Here is a 25945-nt window from a genome sequence, read left to right as displayed (position 1 = left end):
TTAAAAACAGTAAGGGTTGGGGAGACAGCTTGACTGTCTAAGCGCCTGCCTGGCAAGTGCAAGGTCCCAGGTCTGACCTCTGGTACTGCATGCTGTGCAGACCCTGCAGTACTAGGTGCACCGTGCTGGTCACCGAAACTAGGCATGGTGGTGCATGCGATGTAGCAAGACCCTGTACTAAAGAATTAAATAAAACATTTTTTAAAAATTAAAAATAAGAAACTCATCTTTAAATCAAACTTATTATGCCTGAATTTTCAGTAAATGCACAAAGGCAACTGTAACTTTAAAATTATTTGCCCAGTGTTTCTATATTTTTTAAATAAAATTATATATTTTAAGGTATACAATGTGATGTTTAGATATACATATGCATATTGAACTGATTACTATAATCAACTAATTAACAAATCCATCTCTCCATATGTTATGTGTGGTAAGAATACAGAAGATCTACTCAGCAAACATGAAGTATACAATAAAGCATTATTAACTACCATCACTGAGCTAACATGACATCTCTAGAACTTACTCAACTACATACCAGGAACTTTATGCCCTGTGACAAACACCATTCCATTTCTCCTGCTCCTGGCTACCTTTCAACGCTCTGATTCTGTGACCCTGATTTTTTTTGTATTCCACACAATTAAGATCATACAGGATTCTTTTCCTGTCTGGTTTATTTCTGAGCATTATCTGTCAAGGTCATCTATTCTCTTGCCAATGGCATACATTTCCCCCTTGAAAAGTCTGGATATTATTCTATTGGTTGTGCACACCCTGTACCCATACACAGCAACTTCCTTGTGCATCCACCCATGGACAGACGCTTGTTTCCATCCTTCAGCTATTGTGAATAGTGCTGCACAGAACACTGACATACAGATGTCTGGGGCCCTCATTTTGTTTCATTTCAGCATACACCTAGCAGCGGGAATGCTGGCTCACATGGGAACTCTACTGGTAATTTCTGAAGAACCACTACACTATTTTCCATAGTGGTTGTACCAATTTACAACTCCCAACAATGGTGTGTAATATTTCTTTTTTCCACATTCTTCCTGATACATGTCTTGGATAACAGCAGTCCTAGCAGGCATGAGATAGTATTTCCCTGTAGCTTTAATTTGTATTTCCCTGATGATCAGTGATGTTCAGCCATTTTTCATAATATTGTTGGTCATCTATATATTTGAAAAAATATTTCCAATCCTTCCTATTTTGACTAGTTATTTTGCTACTGAATGTTTCTTTACATTTTAGATATTAAATCCTTATCAGATACATAGCTTAAAATATTTTCTCCCAATCTATAGATCCTCTTGATTCTGTTTCCTTTCCTGTGTGGAGGCTTTGTAGTTTGACATAATGCCCCAAGTTTAGTTGTTTTGGTTGACTGTGCTTTTGTTGCCATATCAAAAACAAAACCCCAAAAAACTATTGCCAAGAATAATGCCAAGGAACTTTGCCCTTTATTCTCCATTTTACAGTATCATGTCTTACATTTTAAATCTTTCATACACTTAGAGGTTGTTTTGGCATGATGTAAGGGTCCGATTTCATTGTTTCTCATGTGGATACAGTTTCCCAATACATTTTATTGGAGAGACCGTCTTTTCTCTATTGTAATTTTGGCACTCCGTCATATAGAATGTCAAACATCAGCTGAGTGTGAATGTGTGAGTTCATCCCTGTTCCTTTGGTCTCTGCGTTTGGTTTTATGCCAGTACCATACCATTTGGGTTCTTAAAACCTAGCAGCGTATTGTGAAATTAGAAGTGTGATGCTTCCAGCTTTTTCTTGCTTAAACATGGCTTAGCAATCCTCCATTTTCTGTGATTCCACACAAATTTCAGGATCCTTTTTTTCCTATTTCTGTGCAAAACAGAATTTTGCATAGTTGGCTAGTTTGTACGTATTTAGGAAGCTCTTACTGTAGGAATCATGCAGGTACTCACAGTGAATTTTCTGTGTTCTAACACTTTCATTTGTCTTGTAAACCAATTTTTATCCTCCCTCCATCCTAAGTTTTCTTTTTTTTTTTTTTTGGTGGTGGAACCAGGGATTGAACTCAGGCCCTTGCGCTTGCCAGGGAAGCGCTTATTCCACTGAGCCATCTCCCCGGCCCCCATCCTAAGTTTTCTATGTGCTTTTAAATCTTTATCCTATTACATAATGTACATGAGCTATGTGAAGTGTTTTTAGGAAGGAGAAATATGAGTGTAAATTAAATACAGCATTAAACAATATTACCAGGTTATTGAGTAGAAGATGAGTCTTGGCTTACGCTGATATACCCGCAAGTTGTACAGATGACTGTCTAAAGAACACATTCTGAATGTCAGGCAAATGTGCCCTGGAGTCCAGCTTAGCAAGCAGCTCTGTGCAGGGACATGGACAAGTCACTTACCCACCCTGGGCCTCAGCATCCCTAGCATTAAAGAGAATGAAGTGGTTGGAAGGAATTACTTTCTACTGTCCCCCGTAGCCCTGCTGTTTTCAATTCATAGACTATCTACATGGAGTGTGAATGTTTGCCTTTCATTTTCTCCTCAAGTTAATTCCAGTTAGTTGTCAAATCCAATCCTCTGTGACTGGACCGATGCTGTATTCTTCCTCTAGGGCCCTTCTCACTAGTTAATTCTTACTAGGCCTTTTATGAAAGTGCTAAATATCATTGCAGCAATGCAGATAACATGAAATAGAGGCAAGAAGCAATGTGACACAGTTTCATTGTGCAATACACTTTTATTTTCCTTTTACCTTTGCAGTCATCTTTGAGTAATCATTGTGTAAACAATAGAATGGAATGAAATTACATTAAATTGTATGCAAATGGCTCTAGAATACCTTAACAATTATGACAAGGCAATTATAAATAACTTTTTTCCTTAGTAATATATATTTGCTTTTTAAAGTACATTAAAGAGCTGCCGTATCTAGGGTTAGCTAGGAAAGAGCGATGGTACCATCCTGGGAGCCCATCTCCTTGAAAGTTGAGACTCCAATTTTGAAAATCCTAAGGTTCACTAGTTCCATAATACATGGTCAAGCAGAGGGCTAATTGGGTGGAAAGTATTTATTCTTGAAACTTGACAGCACTTCTACCTTTCAGTCATTGCACAAAACCCTTTCTATCACTTTCACTCCACCTGGGAATGCTGCAGAATTTCAAGTAAAACTCAAGATTCTGGTATTTTCAAGTTTATCACCGTTAAAATAACAAATCCTATCACTTATGTAGAGCCAAATCAGAGATGAGTATATAGTTAGCAATCTAACAGAATGGCAACTTTTTTTATAGCGTTCTAAATGTTCCAATGAAGCAAAACTTACATATGCCACCTTATGTAGAGGAAATTTTAGATCTGAGACTCGTCCAAAGGAAAAAGCCTCAGGCACATTCTTGATATGGAAGTTTGCAAGGCACCTCCTTCTCCCCAGAGACAATCAGATTGTGGATTGGTTTTTAGGCAAACAAACCAAAAGAATAAGCATCCAAGTTCCTAATTCAGTCATTTCAAAAATTAGAAGTTACAAATACTCCAAAGATAGACCTGAAAATTTTTTTTGTTTAAATAACAAGAGATTAACTGCAAGAAGCATATAATCAAAACTTTTTTTTCTTATAGCTAAGATGTGTAATGCATAAATATATGAAAAATAAAATTCACAGTCAGTTTTAAAACTAGAATTCAAGTTTGGCTAATAAATCTTAATTTTGTAAGTATATTAATTTCTAAGTACAACATAAAAGAGGCAGTATAGTCAAATGTACAATTAAACTAATATAACAGAAATACAACAATGAAAGGAGAAATAGGCTTCTAATAGAAAATTCCTTTTGTTGCCAATAAATAGGACCACCTGAGTGTATTTCAGATTCTTTTCACTTAAGGGCTATCCGAATTGATTGCTAAGAATATTAAGTAGCTTTTGGAAAAATCAGCAACAGTCGTGCAGCTGTGGCATTTGCTTGTTCTCATACTGTGGATTGCTAGAGAATAAAGCAGAACTCGGAGTGTTGCAAGTTTTAAAAAATTATTTTTATCCCATTTCAATGAAGCCGGCCTCTTCACAATCTTCCGATTTTGCTGGGAACTGGGAGTGAGGGGCAGGAGGACATGGGTGGGGAGTGGGTGGAGGGGAGCGGGTGACAGATCAGGGTGCTGGCCGGGGACAGACATCAGCTCACACTCAGCTGAGCAAACCCAATCAGCTTCACCTCATCAGGAATCTCTGACCCATCGCAGCCAGAAGCCTGAAAGGGAAAAAAGAAACCTTCAGTTCTGAATTGTCACTGCTGTGGATTTTTAAAAACTTGTTTACATGATGGTAGCCGCAAGCAGAGGCATGGCATGCTGCAGAACCAGGCGGCCGGCTCTCTCAGGGTAGAGCCCAAGAATCCCCATTGGTACTCTGTGCCGTCAGAAGTCTGGTCACGGTCTGATGCCCAGCACTGCAAAATAAAGGGGGAGGGGAGACAGGGAGAAATCTGGCCATTGTGACCTCAACTACAGAACAGGAGCCGGGAAGGAGCTGCTACGCATTAAAATACCATCACCCCAGGCTTCGGCTGTGGAACTGCCAAGGAAATATGATGGCCAAGCAGCTCTTTCAAGACTTTTTATTTTATTTATTTATTAAAATATTTTAGGTTTTAGTACAGGGTTTCACTATCCAGCTTGGACTCATGGGGATCCTGTTTTCAGCTTCCCCAGTGCTGGGATTACAGGTGTGCACCACCACGTCTGGACTTGGTAGCCAGCTCAGTGTGCCCAAGGGTGGGGCTGACACGGCATGTGGGGCCAGGGATCGAACTCTGGTCCCTGTGCTTGCCTAAGCTATTTTTATTTATTTATTTATTTATTTATTTATTTTTGAAGATCTAGGGATTAAACTGAAGACCTCATAAACTGTACCTAGTCCAAAAATTTTCAATGAATTACTCTTAATGTATTTTCTAATTATATCCTGTTGGTAATGATTATTCAGAAATTGTGAAAATAACCAAAGCAGATTAGATAAGTCATCAGGGAGTGAATTAGCCCCTAATATCTCTGCTGTAAAACTGGCCAGAAAAAACAAAGTAATCACCACATATTGGGATGGTCTGCAGGCAACTGCAACTGAAACACCAGACAGTGAGTGTTACAGGAAGGGTCTCTGCTTCCCTAGCTGGATGCTGAGCATACTCCCCCAATCTGTCTAAGTGTGAGATAAAGGCTGGGTCCTCACAGTGGCAGACAGCGAGATTACGGAACCTTTCAGAGAGGGCCGAGTGGGAGGCATTCTGGTCACTGGGCTGTGCCCTGGACAGGAACTGTAGGAGCTCAGCACCTTGCGCCCTCTCTTTTGTTTCCCAGTGTAAAGCCATGCAGCCCTACCATGACATGGTGCTTCACCACAGACCCAAAACAACAAGGGCCAAGTGATCATGGACTACAGCCTCTGAAACTGTGAGTTCAAATAAACCTTTTTCTTTTTGTAAGCTGATTGTCCTAGGTATATTTGTTATAGCAACAGAGAGCTGATTAACACAAAACAAAATTCTTTACCAGGACCCAGTTTTGTTGTACCATTTAGAAGCTTATTAACTGCCTTGAACTGGCCCAAATTATACAGTCAAATGTTTTGGTTTTCCTACTTTGAAATCATAAGGAATTGGAAATAAGCCATTGCCTTTTAAATCTCTCCTAAGTTGTAATTATTTTAAATTCTTTTCTCATCTTTTCTTTCCTCTTATACACACAGCACTCACATACACACACAAACACACTGCTCACACATTACCATTCTAAGCTTCCTCTTTATCTTACAGTATGTGAATCAGAACTGGACATTATGTAGGTACCATAATTAATAAGGAGGAAAAAGTTTGATGAATGCCTAGGAATGGATGATTACCAAAAGGATTACATCAATTTTTCCTGGGCTTAATTCCTGCTAAATTACTGTGAAAACTATTAGTTTCCTGTGGAAGATGCACTTGTCCAATCACTGCAAGTAGCCCACCTAGCATGACTTGGAGACGTGTGTCTGCGGCATGTTCCCAAAGAGTGCAAGATGCGAGCCTGTCAACTCTAGGATTTTCCACAACCAAAGCAGCTAACCAGAAAATATTTTAAATAACTTTTAAACTCAATTCAGTTAAGCTAACACTTAACTCACTGTTGTCATTAATGCTTATATAAGAAAAGCAGTAACCTAAAGCGTCAGGACAGTAGTCATTATCTAAAGACTGGCGTCTACTTGTGCCTGTCCAACCCCCAGTTTCCCTCGATGGATGCGCTGTCCAGCGAACTGTAATGTTCACTGTTTGCCTTGCAGGGGCAGTGAGAGCAGAGGCCCAGGGCCTTTCACTGCACACAGCAGGCGACTCAGCCAAGATGTCTCCAAGCACATCTGCCCGCAGACACTGTGACAGTCACCTCCCCCACCTGCGTGCTCATCCTATTGCCAATCTGCGCATCTGCCCTCTGAAGCCTTTCGTTCTTCTCTCCCATACAGCTCTTGCTAACATCATTTACTCAACCCACTGACTGCTGGCAGAGACAATTTGAGTGAGGGCCAGGTGAGTGACAAACATCTGAGGACCAACTACAGTGCTGCTGGTGACAAAGCAGGGCCACCTTGCAAGTGAGAAGCGCATGAAAGGCTTCGCAGGTGCCAGAAACACAAAAGCCACAGCGGACGTTTGGCAATGCGAGTATCAGGAGGTTAAAATGACCCAGAACAAAATCAAAATGTTCAACAGTGGTTAAAGTGAAACAAAAGAGAAATCCTTCCAGTGAGATTAACTGAAGCGGGCACACACAGTGAGAGCGGGGGGGGGGGGGGACGGGACGGACGGCAGGCTGTGGTCATTACAGTGGACCTGCTGTGGGGCGGCTCCTGAGTCTGTCCCACCTCTGTGCCCAGCGCCTGGCTGCTCTGCAGAGTTCAGGCTTATTTCCTGGACCATCCCCAGAGGGGCCATGTTCGCTCGGCCACTCAGGGGCCCTCCCACCTGCACGGCACTCTCCTCTTTTCTCCTTGCCTGTGCCACCAGCATACATAGGACAACTATAGGCAAAGGATCCTGGCACTCAGAGAACAGGGATGAGAGAGCCACTCAAGCAGCACTGCTCACACTCTAGGGGTCGAGATTTCCTTACGCTCTTCAGTATCACTGAGGATTCCAAAATGCGTACGTTTGCATGGGTTCTCTTATTTTAGTCACTGTCTTAATTAAAACTCAGGAAGTATTATAATATTTCAGCAGTAAAATAATATGTATAAAATATTTTAAAATAATGTAATAATCATTATACTTGAAAAAAAAACTTTTATGAAGGTTACACTTCAAAAAAAATTTTTTTTGTATTTGGTACAGGGTCTCACTATGCAGCTCAGACTCGTAACTATCCTCCTGCTTCAGCCTCTTCAGTGCTGAGATTACAGGTACGTGCCACTATGCCTAGTCTTGATGGCTACCACAGTGTGCCTGGGATGGGGCCTGTATGGAGTGCCGTACCAGGGTCCTTGCACTTGCCTAGGCAGGCACTCAGACTGCTGAGCTATCTGTGGCCCTAGGCTACACTTATTATACGACCTTAGAAGTTAAAAAAGAAATACTTAAGTACTTGATTCGTTACATATCAGTAATAATAAACTCACTACATGTTGACAAAATAAACTCTGTACTGAAAAATAATAGTGCCCCCACCAAAGACTAACAACAAAGCTACTGAGAAGACTTAACACTGTTTTCCTATTTTGCAACCCTCTTTAATGTCTTGCTTCATCACAGACAGCTGGATACTTACACTTATTTCTGCACTTAATCCACTCCGTTATATTGTTTCTCCCAGGGTACATAAAGACAATCCACCCTCACACAAATATGTACTTAAAAAAGGGGAGGGCATTTAATGGCTCTTCCAAATGGCTGTGGGTATCACTTGCTAGTATACTTCCTAAGTACTAGTTTCTTAAAGGTCAGTTGTGATGCGGAATGTGAAACTACAGCCCTGAACTTTTTGTGCTCTGTTACATTAAAATCCATTTATCTAGCTTGCCTTTGGAACAGATCTGTTATTCATGCATGATTTTTAAGCATCATTGAGTTTGTGCAGATCTTCCAAATGTTAACATTTTTCATTATAAATATGAAACTTTCATTATACAATGTCAACAAATCATATTCATTAATATCACCTATCATCAACGCCATAAGAAAATATAACTGTTTTTTTTAGCTTAAGTATGGGGGCTGTCAAATTTAAAATAGTAAATGCAAGTTATCTATAACTTTATTACTTGAAAGCTTGAATTTATTATTATTATTATTTTTTTATTTTTTGGCAGAACCAGGGATTGAACTTAGGCCCTTGCGCTTGCCAGGGAAGCGCTTCTTCTATAGTGCCATCTCCCAGGGCCCTTGAATTTATTACTGATAAATAAATACAGCCCCCTTTTTTAAAGAGTCAGCTTCACTCTGTTCATTTTTGGGGGAAAATGTCTGTCAAACAGTTAACACTGAACTTACTACATGTTAACAAAAATAGCATTTCATTAGTTATTCTTCCAAATAAAAATAGGGTTTCATTTTAAAAAAGTTGAACTTACAACTGAAAAATTATCAGTGTTTTTCTTAGAAATTATCATTGTACTTCAGAATCCAATAGAAGTGATTTGTTTTGTGACATGAAATATTGAAAGGATATATCCTCGAGCTGAGATTAGATTTAAAAAAAACATCCTGCCTCATTAGGAAAATTCCTAGGGCCAGCCAAATGGCTCAGTAGATTAAAGCACCTGCAAGCAGGCTGGGGGGGGGGGGGGGGCAGGGGCTTGCTCCTCCCACCCCTGCTGGGCATGCCAGCCCCACCCCCGGGGCATGCTGAGCCAGCAACTGAGAGTGGGCGTGGTGGCGTGTGCCTGTAATTCCAGCTCTAGGGAGCCCGTCGTAAACAGGAGAATCACTGAGTCTGATCTAGTAGTGAGACCCTGAACACCCTATAGACCCTTCCCTAAAAATACAAACAAAATAAAACAAACAAAAATAGGGTTTCATTTTTAAAAAGTTGAATTTACAACCAAACAACATCAGTGTTTTTCTTAGAAACTATGATTGTACTTCAGCATCTGGCACAAGTGGTTTCCGTTTTATGACATGGAATACTAAAAGGATGTATCCTCAAGCTGAAATTAGATTAAAAAAACCCATATCCTGCCTCATTAGGAAAATTCCTGAGTAAAAGCGACTTCACCTTTTTACAGTGATGACTTCTTACAGAGCAATGAGTACTCACAGTCTGACAGTGCTGCCGTGACTTGCACTACCATTATCAGTTTTAGCCAGTTAAGGGTCTAATGAGTTCCCCAAAGTCTCACACGTTTGCAGTTATGGCTCTGGGAAGGGGACTGAATCAGGGCAGCTCTACACTCACCGTCCATCAATCATAACTGTTGGTAGGTTGCACCTGAGCCGAACCTGTGGATGACAGGAGGCATGACCCGGAAGGGCACACTCATGTCTCTGAACTTTCCCTCTGTCTCTTTGCTGGCTGGCTGCCAGGAATGAGCAAGTTTTCTCTACTGGGCCTTCCACAAGGTCATATCTGCCTTGAACCAGATCAACAATGGACTCAACCATCTAAGGCTGTAAACCAAAATAAACTTCTCCTGCTTTAAAGTGGGGTACTGGGGAACCTCAGAGGTTTGACACCTATGCCTTCTGAGCCTTGGCTTCAAAGTGAAGGAGGTGGCCAGAACATGCCATCTTTGCCCTTCCTAAGTGCATGTCTCCAAATATGCTACTCTGGCATCCTGCTCTAAATTAAGCACTATAAATAGCAGGAAAGGTACTCTGACCTTCTCTGTAACAGGAACTAAATCTCCCTCAAGGAAAGAATCCTTCCTGTACCTGGAAGAGGAAAGTCAAAGCTCACAGAAGACTGATCAACCTTGTCAACAACTTCTACGTACACAGGCACTTTTCCACATTCACCATGCTCATTCAAGTCCCTTTACATTTTCACAATCTACTGATTTTTACTGTGCAATTCCATTACCAGGGTTCAACTCTAATAGCTTCATTGTGTCTTCATTCCTTATAAAAGCTCCTGTGTCATACACAACTCACATTATATAAATTTGTGTGCTTTTCTCTTGTTAATCAGCAGTTTAATTCTTAGGACCCACCCCAAATTCCTGTGAGTTGCTAAGTCATGAACTTGTGCTCTCATTCAAGAGGCACCTTCTCCTTACCCCCAGCTAGGCCAGCAGGCGTGGCTCGTGCCCCAGCATCTGTCACCAGGATCCTCCCCACCCCATCGTAGGTGCACTGGGAACCAGCAGGAGACTGGAAAGCCAATCCCTGTGCCCACTCCCCAGTCTGTGACTGAACGGGTCTGGGGTGTGGCCTGTGTGCTGCAATTTTTTTTTAGCTTCCCAAGTGATCTGAAGGCACTGTAGAGAACTGCTCATCTTTTCCAGACCCTCCCAAAACTGTACAGCTTCAAATTGCCTTCAGCACTGGTTCTCAAATGCCATAAGCATCAGAACCACCTAGAAAGCTTGTAAAAGATTCCTGTGTCTCGGCTCCAGGAAGGCCACCTCCTGGGGCCTGCGATGTGGACTAACACTAACATTTTCACGGAGCTCCAGGGTCCAGACTAAGTCAGTTCGAGGACCACACCTAGAGAGCCACTGCTTTAGACTAGGAGCCTTCAAGGCCCAGGCTGCCATGTGGGCCTTGTTCCCTTCTGGTACTAAGGTCCGGATCCACGGCCTCGGCACAGCACTCTCCTTCCCCTTTATTGCTGAGTGAAGGTCTCCCCAAGGCTTTAAACTGCTCAGGGTCCTTCCAGTGTGGGACCATCCTGCCTCAGGCTTTCGGAGGGCTGGGATTCCCAGTGCATTCTTTTCTTTTTTCTTTTCTGTGGTACCAGGAATCAAACTCGGGACCTTGCCAAGCAGGCGCTTATGCCACTAAGCTATATTCCTGGCCCCTCAAGCGTGCTCTTGAACTAGCCATTTCTCTTCAGATCTTCATCTCATCCTTTTCATCAAGGAGAGAAAACAAAGTCTTAGTTTTCCCCACTTCAGCCCTGATTTTACCTACATTCTGGGAAACGGTGATTTAGTTATGAAGCATCTAAACGTGCCTAGGATGAGAACTTCTAAAAACTTGCTAAAATGCTTATGAAATCTCTATCTGAAATGCATACAATGTTACCAAATATCAGCAACTGAAATCTATAATGCTCATATAACTGTACCAACTGGGTGCTGAGTTCATATTTCACTAGTGCAATTTCAAACATCCCACATTGAAAGGACATTTACCTACAGGACAAAAGCTCAAGGCAGCAAATTTAAAACTAACTTTAAGTATTTATAAAGACCTATCTTAAGACTTAAAACAGCACTAACAAGGTACTGATATGTCAGAGTCAAAGCATGCAGTCTTGGAGCTGAAATGCCCCATAGGATCAAATCGCTTCGTTAAAAGTGAAAAGAATCTGATCTCCCAGCCCCTGGCTAAGCTGAGGATGGAAATCATATGTGCTGTGTCACATTATCTGTCAAACAGGGCTAGAGATTTCACTGTGCAGAAGAAAAGTAAATGTGCTTTTCTCTATATAATCAATATCCTTGTTCCTGGGCTACTGTTTTGTTGTATAAGCAGATACACAAGATGAAGAGAGACAGCTTTTTCAAACTCGAACAAAGTGGCAGGATGGGGAAGGGGCAGGAGATGGTCACTGGGTCATCTACAGGATGTGTCCCCACATTGGCAAGGCGCTGGAATCGTCAGGACGTGCTGTCAAAATCCCCAAAGTCCAGGCTACACCACCAGCAATCAGCATAGGACCTGGGTGCTCGGGACGTTTTTAAAGGGCTCCCATGGTCCCCTGAATGAAGTTGTGGTGCAGGGAGGTAAAGAACCACAGTACCAAGATAATGCTCTTCTTCAGACAATTGTCATACCTCTGACATTCTTTTTTGGAAAGCAATGAGTCTCTGAGATTGAAATCAGAATAAACAGCTGAGAGATAAAAGGACCATACACAGCAGCAATAGCAGTAGCAGCTTATGAGGAACAACGTTGCTCAAACACTTTGATCTTTTATTCTTTAATAAAATAACCGCATTGTTGAACGAAGGCAATGCATGCGAATCTCTCAAGTATTACCAGGATGACAGTGGCCTAAAGAAGATGAGGCCAAAAACTTGGTTCAAATTAGTTCTGTCAAGTGGACCTCAATCTGGTTGGCTGCTGATAACAACAAAGAAACCCTCTCAGGCTTTAACAAGGGCTGGATGAGAGTTAAGTGACAGAATTAGAAGGTTACTCTTGAGTTTGGTTTTGTTAAACATCTTTACGCTTTGGGGGAAACATCAATTTCCATTTACCGAGAACACCACAGGCCACACTGTGAAGCTGTAGTAAGAAGGAACATGTGTATAGATCTGCTTCGAGGGTTCTCCTATGCCAGAGAAATGAGGTACAAAATAGACTCAGTCTCAGCTAGTGTGACTATATCCAGTCACTCAAAAGGAGGGATCCATGTAGATACAGGAAACCCTGAAGCCTTAAGGAGGAAGAACTATTGACATGTGGCCATGGGCCAGGCCAGAGCACTCTGCAGCTTCTGTGGTGTGGGTCGTGGCCAAGTAAACCACATGGGGGCACAGGCTCCCAAGACAGAAGGGACCTGCCCCCAGATCCAGGTACATGGGAGAGCTAACGGGAGCGCCTGCCAGCAAGAGCTGTGGCTGCTCAGGCTATGGCCTCTGCAGGAAGACAGTGAAGAGCCTAACCCTTGGGAACATCTGGGAACTACAGCCGGAGTCCTGTCTGTGGCCACAGAGTGGTACCCACAGAGGAACCCAGGGGACTGTCAGCAAAGGGAGCAGGTTCTGAAGGTGACAGGATCCTCACTAAGGTGCTAGAATGAAGGAAAATCTAGGAAACTTACAGACTTGATGGCGGAGGAGATAAGAATGTTGTTCTCTTTTTACTGTTTACCTCCAGAGAACACACCAGCTGTGCTTATAAAACCTTTGATGGTAGGAAAGGGCCAGTGCTACTATGTGTGTTTTACAGGAAAGCAAATTTAGAGCTAGTGGGAATAAGTCAGCATGACGGTTTCTAATGCTTTTTCTGTTTGCATACCAAAAATTAGGAAGATGTTCTGGAGGTGGCATAAGAACTAGAGGGAAATTCACACTGGACAGAAACACTGACACAGGGTGCCATTTTCCCAGTACATGCTGTCACATGAACAAACATGTTTACAAAACTACAATGAATTAGAAACAGCAAAGGTGACAGTACAATCTCAAACCACATGATGCGTTTTACAATCTGTTAATCTAGCACCCCATGTCTAGATAAAGTGTTCTTTTATTAGCAGAAGAGAAAGAATCTCCTCAACTATAGTTTTTTTTTTCCTTTTTACTGAGCTAGGGCCTCACTACATTGCCCAAGCTGCATGCAACGTTGCAACCGTCCTGCCTCAGCCTCCCACAGTGCTAGGATTACAGGTCTACACCATCATGCCTAGCTTTGTATTATCTTTTAATCACACAATCTGGCTAACTAAAATAAGATGAGAATCAGGACTTGAAACATTAATTATAAATCATCACCAGGTTCGCATTTATAGCAACTAAATATATAATGGTTTGGGCCCCACACGTTTTTCATTTAATTCTCACAAGAGACAAAGCAGATCATCCACATACACTGTGCTTGTCATCACGAACTGGTCATCTAGATTCTAAGTTACTCGTGGCATTCTCAGTGGCCTCTGATAAGCTTAATCTATAATTCTAAAATAGTCACTTATTTGTCCAATGTACTACTTGCTAAACTTGCGGGCAAGGCTGCTTTCACCCACGCATCAGGACCTGCTCTCCACTGGCAGCTGTGGTTACCATCTCATAGCCCAGAAAGCCCCGGAGGCCACAGCTCTGTGACCACCTGGTGCTGCTTAAAATCACTAGTGCATAAAAATTGTTAACATATATATACTCTCGACAAAACCTGTTACTGTGCTTTCACGTGTGAAGGTAAGATGTGTCTTTAGTCACTAGCTTGCAGTGAGCCTCCACACCCCGTCCAATTACCTACATCATTTCCACAACAATCAGTCTCTATTTTTAAAAGTTAGAACTGCTTGGCTTTTGCCTCAGGACAGCTACAGTAAGAATGCTGCTTTGAATAGAGACTAATTTGGTATGGTCAAATCGCCATACACCCTGGAAGCAAAAACATCCATCCAGGTGTTCCGTTCCTCAAGTGACTGCTCTTAGTCAAAGAGGTGATGGGGAAAGAGGTGATGGGGGCGATGGGGAAAGGCCCAGCTCTGCTCAGAGAGGAGGACATTTCCGGGCAGGATCAAAAGATTTTCCCACATGTTGCCCAGCAAAAGGACAAATACAAAAATCAATCTCCAAAGAAAACATCAACAACAACAAAATCACAGAGTAGGATGGTTACACTATATTTCTATTCTTTGTTGGCAATAATGTGGCAAAATATTACCTTGTTTCCATAACTTTCCACTTACCAACTTAAATGTCAATGTTTTTAAAGCTTTGGGATCATCTACAATCTTCTGTAAATTAGCAGCCACTGGAAAATACAAACACGGGAAAAAAGTGTCCAAATTATTTCCAATAACGCTAGATTTTTCACATCAATGATTCAGAAAATTTGACTAATGATGCAATAAACTGCAAAAGCATTTCTTTCACAGACATTACAAAGTCCATATAAATGACCAAATTATTCTCCTACAGATATTTTCTACAACCATTTATATCATTTTGGCAATCTTGTATCTATGCACATCTGAATTAATCACTGTATGTCAAACCCACATTTCAAATAATAAAATTTGAAATTACTTTCTAGTGGAAAGGAGAAATGATAGCAGTCCCCAATCTCAACCATTCTGTTCTTCTAAATACTCATTACTGAGAAATTTATTAGCCAGAAGAGGATGGAACAAAACAAAGAGATTATGAAAAGCTTTCTTGGGAAATAACAGGTCAGCACATATGAACTCCTGGCCTATAAATTCACTCAACTTCACTCAAGTCTCTGCACCCATTTTTATCTAAGCAACAAAATACCACCGCTGACCTCTATGTGCATCTCAGCGCTTTCCAAACACAGCAATCTGTCAGACCCCAGAAGCGTCACCTTGAACAATACCTGAGTCGGCTCCACTGGGTCAGGCGCCACAGGCTGTCAGTCTGTAGCTCAGAAGATGTGTTTTCAGAATCAGTGAGACTCATCAGAGACCTGTCCCTGCTCTCTCTGGTGTCTCAAGGTGTCTGACACCTCAGCAGGGGAGCAGCTTTTCCTGGTGACTGCTCTGACTGGGGCATTATTCATGAGCAGAATTACCAAAAGGTAATGTCCATGTAAATTTAACACTTTGCTTTTTCCAACAAACCTCAAGGCTAAACTACTACCAAGAGTCCAGTAAGGGCTATGGGTTAGGGAAGAAGTCACTACTAAAACAAGTAAGAGAGATGGTCCTATTTGTACTTTTATGTCACAATAAAAAAATTATCTGCTTTAATAGTTGGGTATCTAATTATTTGGTTTAGTGAAATTCTGTATCATTTCTCATTTTTAAATTACTTTCTATTGTTTAAAAAAATAAACACTAGGGGCCGGGGAGATGGCTCAGTAGAATAAGCGCTTGCCTGGCAAGCACAAGGGTCTGAGTTCAATCCCTGATTCTGCAAATAAATAAATAAACAAACACTCAATTGACAAAAAAAAGAAAGAAAGAAAGAAAGAAAGAAAGAAAGAAAGAAAGAAAGAAAGAAAGAAAGAAAGAAAGAAAGAAAGAAAGAAAACAGGGCTGGAGAGATGGCTCAGTGGTCTAAAGCACCTACATGGAACAGGCTTGGCTAAAGCGCAGGGACCGCGGTTCGATCGCCCAGCACCACATGCCAGCCAGCCAGCCCGCCCCCTGGTGGGCTGAGCTGGCCACACACACACACACACACACACACGCACACACACACACACACACACACACACACAATAAATGAATGTTTAAAAAAAAAAAAGGAGAAAACAAAAGGGAAGTATTTTGAGAACAGTGTCTCAAGCAGAAACTTTATAAGTGGAAAATAGAAGGAGCTATGTATAATTTTTTTCTCTGAGGCTGACAGAAAACAATTGAGAGTCAAAGATCTGCTATAGATTAGTTTATTTCATCTAATCCACAGAGTGGACAAAGAAAAACATGAAAACTATGCACTGCTCAGACTTCTCAGTACAAACCATCCTTGCAAGCATCGCTTTGTCTGCAGCTGTTGCCCTCTTTCCTTGCTCTTGGAGCAGTCTGCACAGTTTCACCAACACCCACCCTCCTTCCCCCCACCCCCTCTATCCCTGCTCATGTACTCAGAGGCAGGCCACACACAGCACCTGGCCCGGGCCACCAACCCCATGATGGTCAGCACTGCTAAGCTTCCTTTGGTTTCAGCAGAAGCCTGGATGCTAAGATCATCCAGTAATTCAGGAAAGAAACACTGGCTCTTGGCGTACAAAGCTCTGCTGGAAAAGCCCATCCACCGGAGCCAGGACTGATGTTGTCAGGGCATCCTGACTACACACAAATTGCGGCGAGTGAAGACGGTAACCATCTTCTTAGGTCATAAACGTGGTATAATAGCGCTTCTGATTTGGGGCAATTTTATGAGGGACCACAAAGTCTTCACATGAATTTCAGTTCTTTCATTAGAGAGGATCCGTTAATGTGGATGATTTACTGCCTTGTTCTGGGTCATCTAATTTCAGTCTGTCCTAATGTTCAGCCAAAACCAGAGCACCATGCTCTGCAAGTGCAGGGCCCTCTCTCCTGTGCACGTGGGTCGGCTCCGGGGCAGCAAAGCACGCTGCAGGCGAGAAGGCTACCCTGAGTTGCTGGCACCCTAAACAATCATCCCAGGATCCAGGCTCAATTGTGAGACCCACACCTCTGGGACATTAGAAATTCAAATTCTGTCTTCAGCTCAGAGCAAAAATAGCAAAACTGGCCACTTACCTGATTACTTATCCCAGCTGCTAGGCTTATTTTCAATTTAGTTGATTCTAATTTGTGGTAAAGTGCTATAAAACACCTTCATTTAACTGACATCACATAAAATTCAGGGTGATGCTAATTTCTCTTCCAGTAGCAATGCTCATTAAAAAGATGGGTGTCACTGCTTTCTCCCTTCTCCTGACTGTGCACCTGGATTTCAAAAATAAAAATACTCCTTACCTGGAACGTGAGCAGCGAAAGAAGAGCTGGGTAGGGCTGGCTATGACTTTTTAGCACTTCCTACCCAGGTGTAGAGACCACTGAACTTATCGCTTTAAGAAGCCCTCTGGCCCAGTGGGCATCACACTCATTTCAAACCCCTCCCAGCTTCCCGAAATAAACTCCTTCCTCCGTGTTCCCAAATAAATGCATTCCCTTGGTTTTACGGGGACTCTGTGGCCCCCTCTGCGCTTACCTGTCCTCCTCCCCAGGCTACTAACCTCAGTCCCTATTGCTGTGCTGTCATTTGGAAAAACAGGGCCACTAACAGGCCTGGAGGCCCTGGGGACCTATTTCTGTTTTCTGCATTGCGCTTAAGGCTTGCATACCTCAGTACCTGTCAGGCCTGGAGGTTTCTATTTGCCTTTTTGGTGCCTATGGTGTAATCGGTATCACAAATAGTACACTTTGTGAAACTATAATGATATAATTAACAGCTACACGGAAATACGCTGGTGCTTTATGCCTCCCCAGCTCTAAACCCAGAGGGGAGGGAGTTAGGTTACTCAGCGGTACTGTACCCAGGGCCGGGCAGCAGAGCGGACCTTCCTCTGGCAGTCTCCAAGCACTGCTTTCTCTACAAATTCTCTGCACTACTAAAATCCTCTCCATTTGGACAGAAGAGGAACAGCTGTTTAGTGAATATGTACAGCATGTGGTTGCATCTTGAGTCTTCCAAAGATAGATGATAAAAAATATGGTGAATGTTTTAATTTTTGAGGAAATTACTAAAGACATACTGCCATTAACAGTCCTGCAAACACTGCCCCTTGCTTTAAACACATTCATATTACTATTCTTGCCACTTTATGAAGCAGTTGAAGTTCTCTTTCTTATCTCAATTGTACTGCAAGGCTCCCTTAGCGCCCTAAATTAGAAATGTTTACCTCACATGATAATGTTGCGCCTAGGGAAGAGCTGGGAGGGCGCGGGCCACTCCAACGAACATGGTGGATGAGGACACACCGTACTGTAAATCGCCATACAAGAAGTGATGTGTCAGGGAGCTCTGACATGACAGAGGAGGAAGCCACTTATGCACAGGGAAGAAGGCTCCAGAGCTGCTTTGCAAAATGGTGGGATAAGCGTGTTCGCAGCAAGAGAGAATATTTTGAGGGAGAGAAATGGCAATATCTTTTCCTGCAATAATTTTTCAAAATTTAAGCATCTGTTGAAATCTTTGCTCACTCCTTAGACATTTTTCTCCCCAGACAGTAGCTTATTCTACAGCAATCTCATAAGGCACTGTTGTCACGGTGGTGGTTAGTTAATGTATTCAGTTCCACTCATACCCAGCAAGACCTATGGGGATGAAAGGGCCAGCGAGCGCTGAGCGGGAGGCACTGTCAATAAAGTCAAGCACAGCCCATCCTGGGATACCTTACAAGGTGATGACTTCAAAATACTGCTCTTGGGGCCGGGGAGATAGCTCAGTAGGATAAGTGCTTGCCTGGCAAGCACAGGGTCCTGAGTTCAATCTCTGGTACCACACACACACACACACACACACACACACACAAATACTGCTCTAACTAGAGCAAATCCCTGAGGCTCTGCTACCTACACAACACTGACAGACCAGCAGCAGGAAATGACAAAGGGAAATCCAAGCTCTAAGGAAGGCGGAAAGATGAGCCGAGGCTGCTTCTGGGTATTGCCACCACACTAATACAAAGTGACGGCAGTCATGTTTCAGCAATGGATAAAAGAGAATGTCTCTCTCTATTACTGTCCCCAAGTCCCCAGGCTCACATCTTGGTGAGAGGCGCTAGATCTTGAGCCAGAGAGCCTGTGTTCAGATCCTACCTCTTAGCTCGAGCTGTGAGACCTACCTGGATTGGGGCAAGTTCTGGGCGCCTCTGTGCTGGGCTGCAGTTCTGACGTGTGGGCATTAGTGGTGCCTACTACCAAAGAGGGTTGGCTGGGAGCTAACTGTGGCAATACATGGAGAATGCCCGCAACAGTGCTCAGTGTATTATAAGAGAACAATGAACACACGTGAGAGACCTCTGCCCTAGACACCTGCGTTCTTACCTGGTTTCCCTGCCCTCAGCCTCAGCTTCCTACAGTCCTCTTTCACTGTGCATCACTTATCTGGGGAATCTGGGCCACAAATTAGAACACAATGCCTCCTTAGGTAAAACCGCTTCAACTTCTAGGTAAACTCCAAACCCTGCTAGTCTCCTCCACTTCCCTCTGTACCATTTATTTTGCCATTTCCTACCCTAAATTCCCAGGCAGAATAATTCCCTCAACTAGATCTCTTTTAGGTCTTGGGGTACCCCTGCTCTTACTATGTGCTGAAATCGTCTGCGAGTTCTGATTTCTCTACTAGATTAAGCCGTCTTTATGATCAAGATGAAACCTTATTCTTTGAAAGGTGGCATTTTGAAACATATCTACAGTGACTTCTTGTATGTCCTCTTCTAAAGGCTGAGAGAAGCCACTGCTCTCTCTCATGTAGGGGTGCCACAGGAGTCTCCCCATTTCTGCCCTACCTCCACCGCTGGCCTTCCCTAGCGATCAGTATGTCTGCTGACAGGAGTCAGACTGCGCTCCACTTCTTTCCAAGCCTTCTGGTGTCTTCCCCGCTCAGGGTAAAATCCATGGCATTTCCCAAGGTCCCTATGCCAGAAGCACCATGCTCCACAAGAGCCCCTGGCCATCTAAATTCTGCCCACATGGGCCTAAGCCACTCGCTAGTCCAACGCCCAACTTTCTCTTTACCCACAATTTTTCCCTGCGACATGCTAGACATTAATGAATATTTTTTGGATGTAAGTTCCAGTTAGTGCAGACCTTCTCTGTCCTGTTTACTGCCTTGTTCCCAGTGCCAGTCTGTGATGAAAATATGAGTAAATAACAAATCTTTGAGACAACGGAAGTCAGTCATAGCTAATCAATATCCCCTAAAGCATGCACACAAAATTTTGCATACAATTGTAGAAGGTTCCAGGACTCTAAAAACCTCAGGGAAGACCCTAAAATAGAAAAATTATTCATATTTTATGACTCTCAACAAATTTGTCTCCTAAGTGAGAACCCCATTTGTTTTCCCAAAGCAAATCAACTCTTCGCTCATCTCCACCGAGGATGAGGGATCACACACTGCACAATCATGAGTTTAGGGACTGACCATTTCTCATTTAAACATTTTCTCAGAGGAGATTCTGGGTCACCTCCAACCCTGAGAAGCCCCCAAGACAGACTAGCAGAAAGCTGGTCCAGGTGAGAGGACTCCACAATGAACAGAAGAGAATGAAGATGTAGCCTAGGGAGATAGCTCAGTGGTCTAAGCACCTGTCTGGCAAGCACAAGGACCATGGTTCAATCTCCAGTACCACATGCTGTGCCGGCCCCAAATCCCGGTGTAGTGGCACATGCCTGTATAAACAAACAAACAAACAAATAGAATGAAGACAAGGATCGGCGCAAGCACAAGAGCAGAAGCTGCCACTGAGACTAACTCACAGGACTGACCTCCTTCCCCCTTTCAACATTGCTCCAGGAAAAAAAGATCAGTCTTGTGAGAACCACGCCCAGGTGGACCCCAGTAGCGCAAGGAGTGGGCTACAGCAAGTACCATGGCATGATGTAGGAATGAGGCAACTTTCTCCCATCTGCTAAGGCTTTTGGTGGCCAATAATTCAGCTCAGTCCCTGTCAGCTTCAGACAGTTATCTCTACCCAGGTTAGGCCCTTTTCTGCAAAGCAGCCCACATTCAGTAACAGGCTACAAACATGAAACAGCCCTGCTGCCTCAGGCTGGACACTCTTAAGGGTCTTCTCTGCTCCCAAGCTCCCTTTGCTATGGGTGAAACTTAAGAGAATCCCTCCATGTGCCCAATTCCATGTATTCTGCTCCCTGACAGATACCAGATACGGATCTTGAAAACATCCTTCAAAACTGCCTGCGTCCGTATCTAAGCCTCTGAGCCTTTCTCCTGGAAAACTCCAAGACCACACAAAGATGGGACATGGCTAATGTCTCTGAGGAGTCTCACATTATCAATTTTATGAGGCAACAGAAATGATAAAGTATCAGAGGGAGGTGGAAAATGAGTATACTCCATATAGGTTTTTTTGGTTTTTTTCTTAAATATATTTGGTACAGGGTCTCACTATGTAGCTCAGACTCATAGTGATCAACCTGTTTACAGTCTCCCCAGTGCTGGGATTACAGGTGTGCACCACCATGCCCGGGGCAGGGACAGTGCAGCATGTGGTACCAGGGATCTAACCCTAGTCCCTGAGCTTACCTAAGCAGGTGCTTGGTCCGCTGAGCTATCTCGCTGACCCTTACATATAGTTTTTATTCACATTTCACTCAACCCAAATTCTGAGTGGGGAGAAAAAGCAGTAGTTAGAAGAGACTCTAGCGGGGCACTGAGATGCAAGCCTGCGGTACCAGCCCTTGGGAGGCAGAGGCAAGAGGACTGCTATAAGTGAGGCCAGCAGGAGCTACACAATGAGACCCTGTCTCTGCCTAAACAACAACAAAAAGAAGAGATGCAGCTATTACAAGCAAACAGCTTTGGGAACCAAAACGTCCAACAGATTTGAATATTAGTATTACCCAGCGGGGAAAGTAATTTATGGGAAATAAGAGAGACATATACCTGCTATTCTTGGGCTCTGAGTACATTCCAGTTTGTTCGTACCATCTTGTGCACAATGTAAGGACCTGAAACAGGTTGGCACAGCAAAACTGGCTAATACAGAATCTGCTCTTTAATTTTTAATTTTTTTTTTTTTTTTAAGAATCTGTTCCCTAAAACACAACCATAAAATTGGTTTTTTTGCTCCTGAATTTTCTCTAATGTGTTTAAGGTAGTTTTATGAACTGGCTAACAGCACAGTAATGGAAGTGTCCAATAATCATTATGTTATTATTGCTCATTTTGAAAGCAATGAAATGGTATAATCAATAAAACTACAGCCTCATTTGGATAGTCATATTGATAGACCAGTGAGTTTACAGTTTCATTTCTCTTCAGAAAGACCAAAAAACCTAAAAAAAAAAAACAAAAAAAAACCTGTATAAGATTGGAAATTTTTAAAGTCACGCCTCCCAAGAATTCCTAACATCTATCTGAGAAGAAGATAAAAATCTATTTATTTTCACAGTATCCATTGTACCTTTTGGCTTTTATTTACTGTTTTAGGTTCTTACACTAGGGAGACAATACCATGTTTACACATGTGAGTCTGATTTATTTTACTTATGAGAGTGGTCTCTAGTTGTATTCATTTACCTATAAAAGACTCAAGTTTTATCTTTTTTAAGGGTGGCCAAATAGCTCAGCAGATTAAAGCGCCTGCAAGCAGGTGCAGGGGCCAGGGTTCAATCCCCAGGCCTGCCATGCCAGCCCCGCCTCTGGGGCGCCCTGAGATGGTAATTGAGACTGGGTGTGGAGGCACACTCCTGTAATCCTAGCTCTTGGGAGGCTGTAAACAGGCAGATCACTATGAGTCCGATCTAGTAGTGAGACCCTGAATACCCTGTAGACCCTTCCCTAAAAAAAAAAAAAAAAAAAAAAAAAGTTTATCTCTTTTTATAGCTGAGTAATATTTATATTCTTAGTAAAACAAAGGAGGGAAAATACAAATGTTGAAAAATACTTTATCTCCTTGAAAAACGGCAAATTCTATAGGTGTCTTAACTGTGGCAGTAAGCTCTGAACTCCTTCAAATTATAAGGAAAACTCTGTATGCGCTTTTCTGGAGAGAGGCTATGTAGCTTTTGCCAGACACTCCCCAACCCAGCACTGCAGCCACATCCTTTAACACCTTATATTCACGCTTTTAACACCAATATCTCTTCTTACACTAATATAGGTAGTTGGGAGGTGAGCCTTTTTTGGGGGCGGTGAGGGGCACAGTGTCTCACTATGTAGCTCAGACTCATAGTGATCCTCCTGTTTCAGCCTCCCCAGTGCTAGGATTACAGGCGTGCACCACCATGCCTGGTTTGTGGGCTTGCTTGGCACACGGTCCTTGCACTTGCCAGGCAGGCACTAGATGGTGAAGCTATCTCCCCAGCCCAAGGCTTTTGTTTTTTAACAGCCTTACCAAGCCAACTGACCAACCACACATTACAAATACTCGTGTACAATGTCAATTTTGACATCTGGAGACACTTGTGAGACCACCACCAAAATCAAAGCGTTGTCCGTCTCTCTTCCCCTCAAAAGGTCTTCACAGCCTCAGCCATTCCTCCCACTGTCTCTGTTCTCTTCAGGAAATCACCATTGGTTTTCTGTAACTACAGATTAGTTTTTATTTCTTAAAATTTCATACATGCAAAAGGAGTATTCATTTCTCTTGGCTTCTCTCACACAGCATAATTATCGTGCAGTCATCCATGCTGAACCAGGCCCAAGAATCCGCGCCCTCTCAGTGCTCACTAGCATCCTACTGCACAACATACCTCAGCTTGCTAACACGTCTTGTTGGATACCTGGAGCAATTCAGATTTTGGCTACTACAAAGGAAGCTGAAGTTGTCAACGTCCATGAATGAGTCTTTGTTTTTGCCTGGGTAGCTACCTAGGAGCGGAATGGCTATAGTGAGGAAATCACTCTAATTTTGATTTCTGTGAAAGGAAGAAACTGTTCCAAGGGCAGGAACAACTGGGATGAGGAGAAAGAGAAAGAAGAAGAGAAAAAGAAATGCAGACGCAAGCACATAGGGTAGCTTGGGTAACTGTACTGATGAATCTGCTGGTCTACTAAAAGGAGTGGTTAATGCTTAGTTTTTTTTCTCCTTGTGAATTTTTTTTATAGTTTTTTAAACCAGTTTTACAGGCTTATGTCTGATAATCTAAGCAACTAATTTGAGGACAACAATGCAATATAACAACCATTGTTGAATTCCTACCATTGTTTTACTATTTTTTTGTATTCTCAAAAAAAGTCTTCACAGGTCTTTGGTGCGTACAGCAAGGTCTTATTTAAGTGTCTTAGATGTCTACGTTCCACACAGGAGCTTTTCCAAGAGTTTTAACTTGGTCCCAACCAAGAGTTTTACATCCAGGAGCACAATCTGGAGGCATCAGCAGGCCTATCTGCGTGTAAGGCATGAAGGCAAAATACACTCTGGGATCCTAATGACAGTTTCACTACCATTGTTAAGGGTAGAGTCCCTAGCACAAGTACAACAAATTAAAATGACCAGCCAACGGCTCTCCAAATATAGTCTATTTAGAAGACAAAAAAAAAAAAAAAAAAAAAATTGTCCTTTTCAATGCATATGATTCCCTTAACAATAAAAACAGAGAAATAAGCACCAAATTGTCTTTACAACCTTGTCAAATAACACAAATTGCATAATTGCAAAGTTCTAACCAGGCAGGGGAGATACGGCAAAGGAACACCAAAAGTAGCATCTAACTCCTTAGTTCGACTTTGTCTCCTGCTCACCTTCATCTCACTCTCCCCCATCGCGTAGCGGCTGTTCCACAGCCCCATACTCACAGAACGCACATAGCTAGAGATGGAACCTAGTGGCTTCTGGACTAGGAAAAGCTTTGGGAAAGTTAGGATTAATGAGACAGTAAGCACACTGATGGGGGGGGGGGCGGGTATGCTGTCTAGAGTATGGGCAAGAGCAGCCCGTGCAGCAGACCACCTGGCACAAGGATGTGGTCCAGGGAGCCCCGAAGGACTCTGAGCCCAGCACTGGGGGCAGCTACCCACAGAACAGCTTCCCTTACACATGGGGCCGACCCCGCAGAGGTGGGAGGGCCTGGCTTTGACCACAGTAGGTAGCACTACCCCAGGGAATGATATCTTCTTCATGTCTGACCTATTCCAAAGCCTTCAAAGTAAGGGTTTATCAGCAGTATAAAGTACACAGCAAGACCGTATAATTTATCCATTAATACAAGAAATCAAGCCAAGGATTAACCAAGATCTTCACTATGTGAAGCCTAAAAAATAAAAAAACTTGACTCAATATGGAGATTCTTCAAATAACAAAAATCAGAAATTGAGACCCAGTCCTAGCCCAGGCCCGGTGAGTGTGTGGGAGAGCTTCCTGCTACCCTGCGCCCGCCGGACCTATTACTGGTCCCAACCCAGGCACAGCGTGGGTGAGATACTCTTCCACCCCCTTGGGACGCCCCCCACCACTCCGCAACACCTCCCCCACCCCGCCCGCCGAGTAGGAATTTCTGCCACGTTCCAGGAACCTCCAGACCCAGTTCTAGCCCAGGCCCGGTGAGTGTGTGGGAGAGCTGCCTCTCCCCACTGCTCCATCTTGTACGTTCCAGGCTCAGCTCAGGACTGGCATACAGGCCTAGGGTGTAACCCTACAGCTGCAATCCCTGCAGAGAGTGTGGAGGATAGAACCACCCAGCTAGTCTAGGAGCAGAAAATCTTGCCAGAGGGGCACAACAAGTTCTCCCCCAAGGGCAGGAGTAGGAAGGAGCTGAGCACAGGATCCAGACCCAAGCCAGGCACAGCTGAATGTACACTTTGTAGATCTGCACCTGAACTTCAGTACGTGCTAAGGTTATAACTACAATGAAGATCTACAACAAAGGTCAGAAGACAGTGCTATGCAAAATGATGAGAAGGAACAAAATGCAACCTCAGAACCCAACCCCACATG

General features: G+C 43.1%; 1 protein-coding gene across 1 annotated transcript in view; it reads right to left on the bottom strand.

Annotated features, from left to right (window-relative positions):
• Positions 1-2737: 2737 nt before the first annotated feature.
• Stk39 (serine/threonine kinase 39) overlaps positions 2738-25945 on the bottom strand; it is a 263677-nt gene continuing 240469 nt past the window's right edge. Inside the window, exons 17-18 of the mRNA XM_023719212.1 lie at positions 14571-14635; positions 2738-4264 (exon numbers count right to left, since the gene is read on the bottom strand). Of these exons, the coding sequence (XP_023574980.1) occupies positions 4190-4264; positions 14571-14635 (140 nt within the window). The 3' untranslated portion in view covers positions 2738-4189. The remainder of the gene's footprint in view (positions 4265-14570; positions 14636-25945) is intronic.

Source organism: Octodon degus, unplaced genomic scaffold (assembly GCF_000260255.1).
Source record: "Octodon degus isolate 3935 unplaced genomic scaffold, OctDeg1.0 scaffold00065, whole genome shotgun sequence".
In the NCBI taxonomy this organism is placed as follows: Eukaryota; Metazoa; Chordata; class Mammalia; order Rodentia; family Octodontidae; genus Octodon; species Octodon degus.
This window is presented reverse-complemented; position numbering and strand designations above follow the sequence as displayed.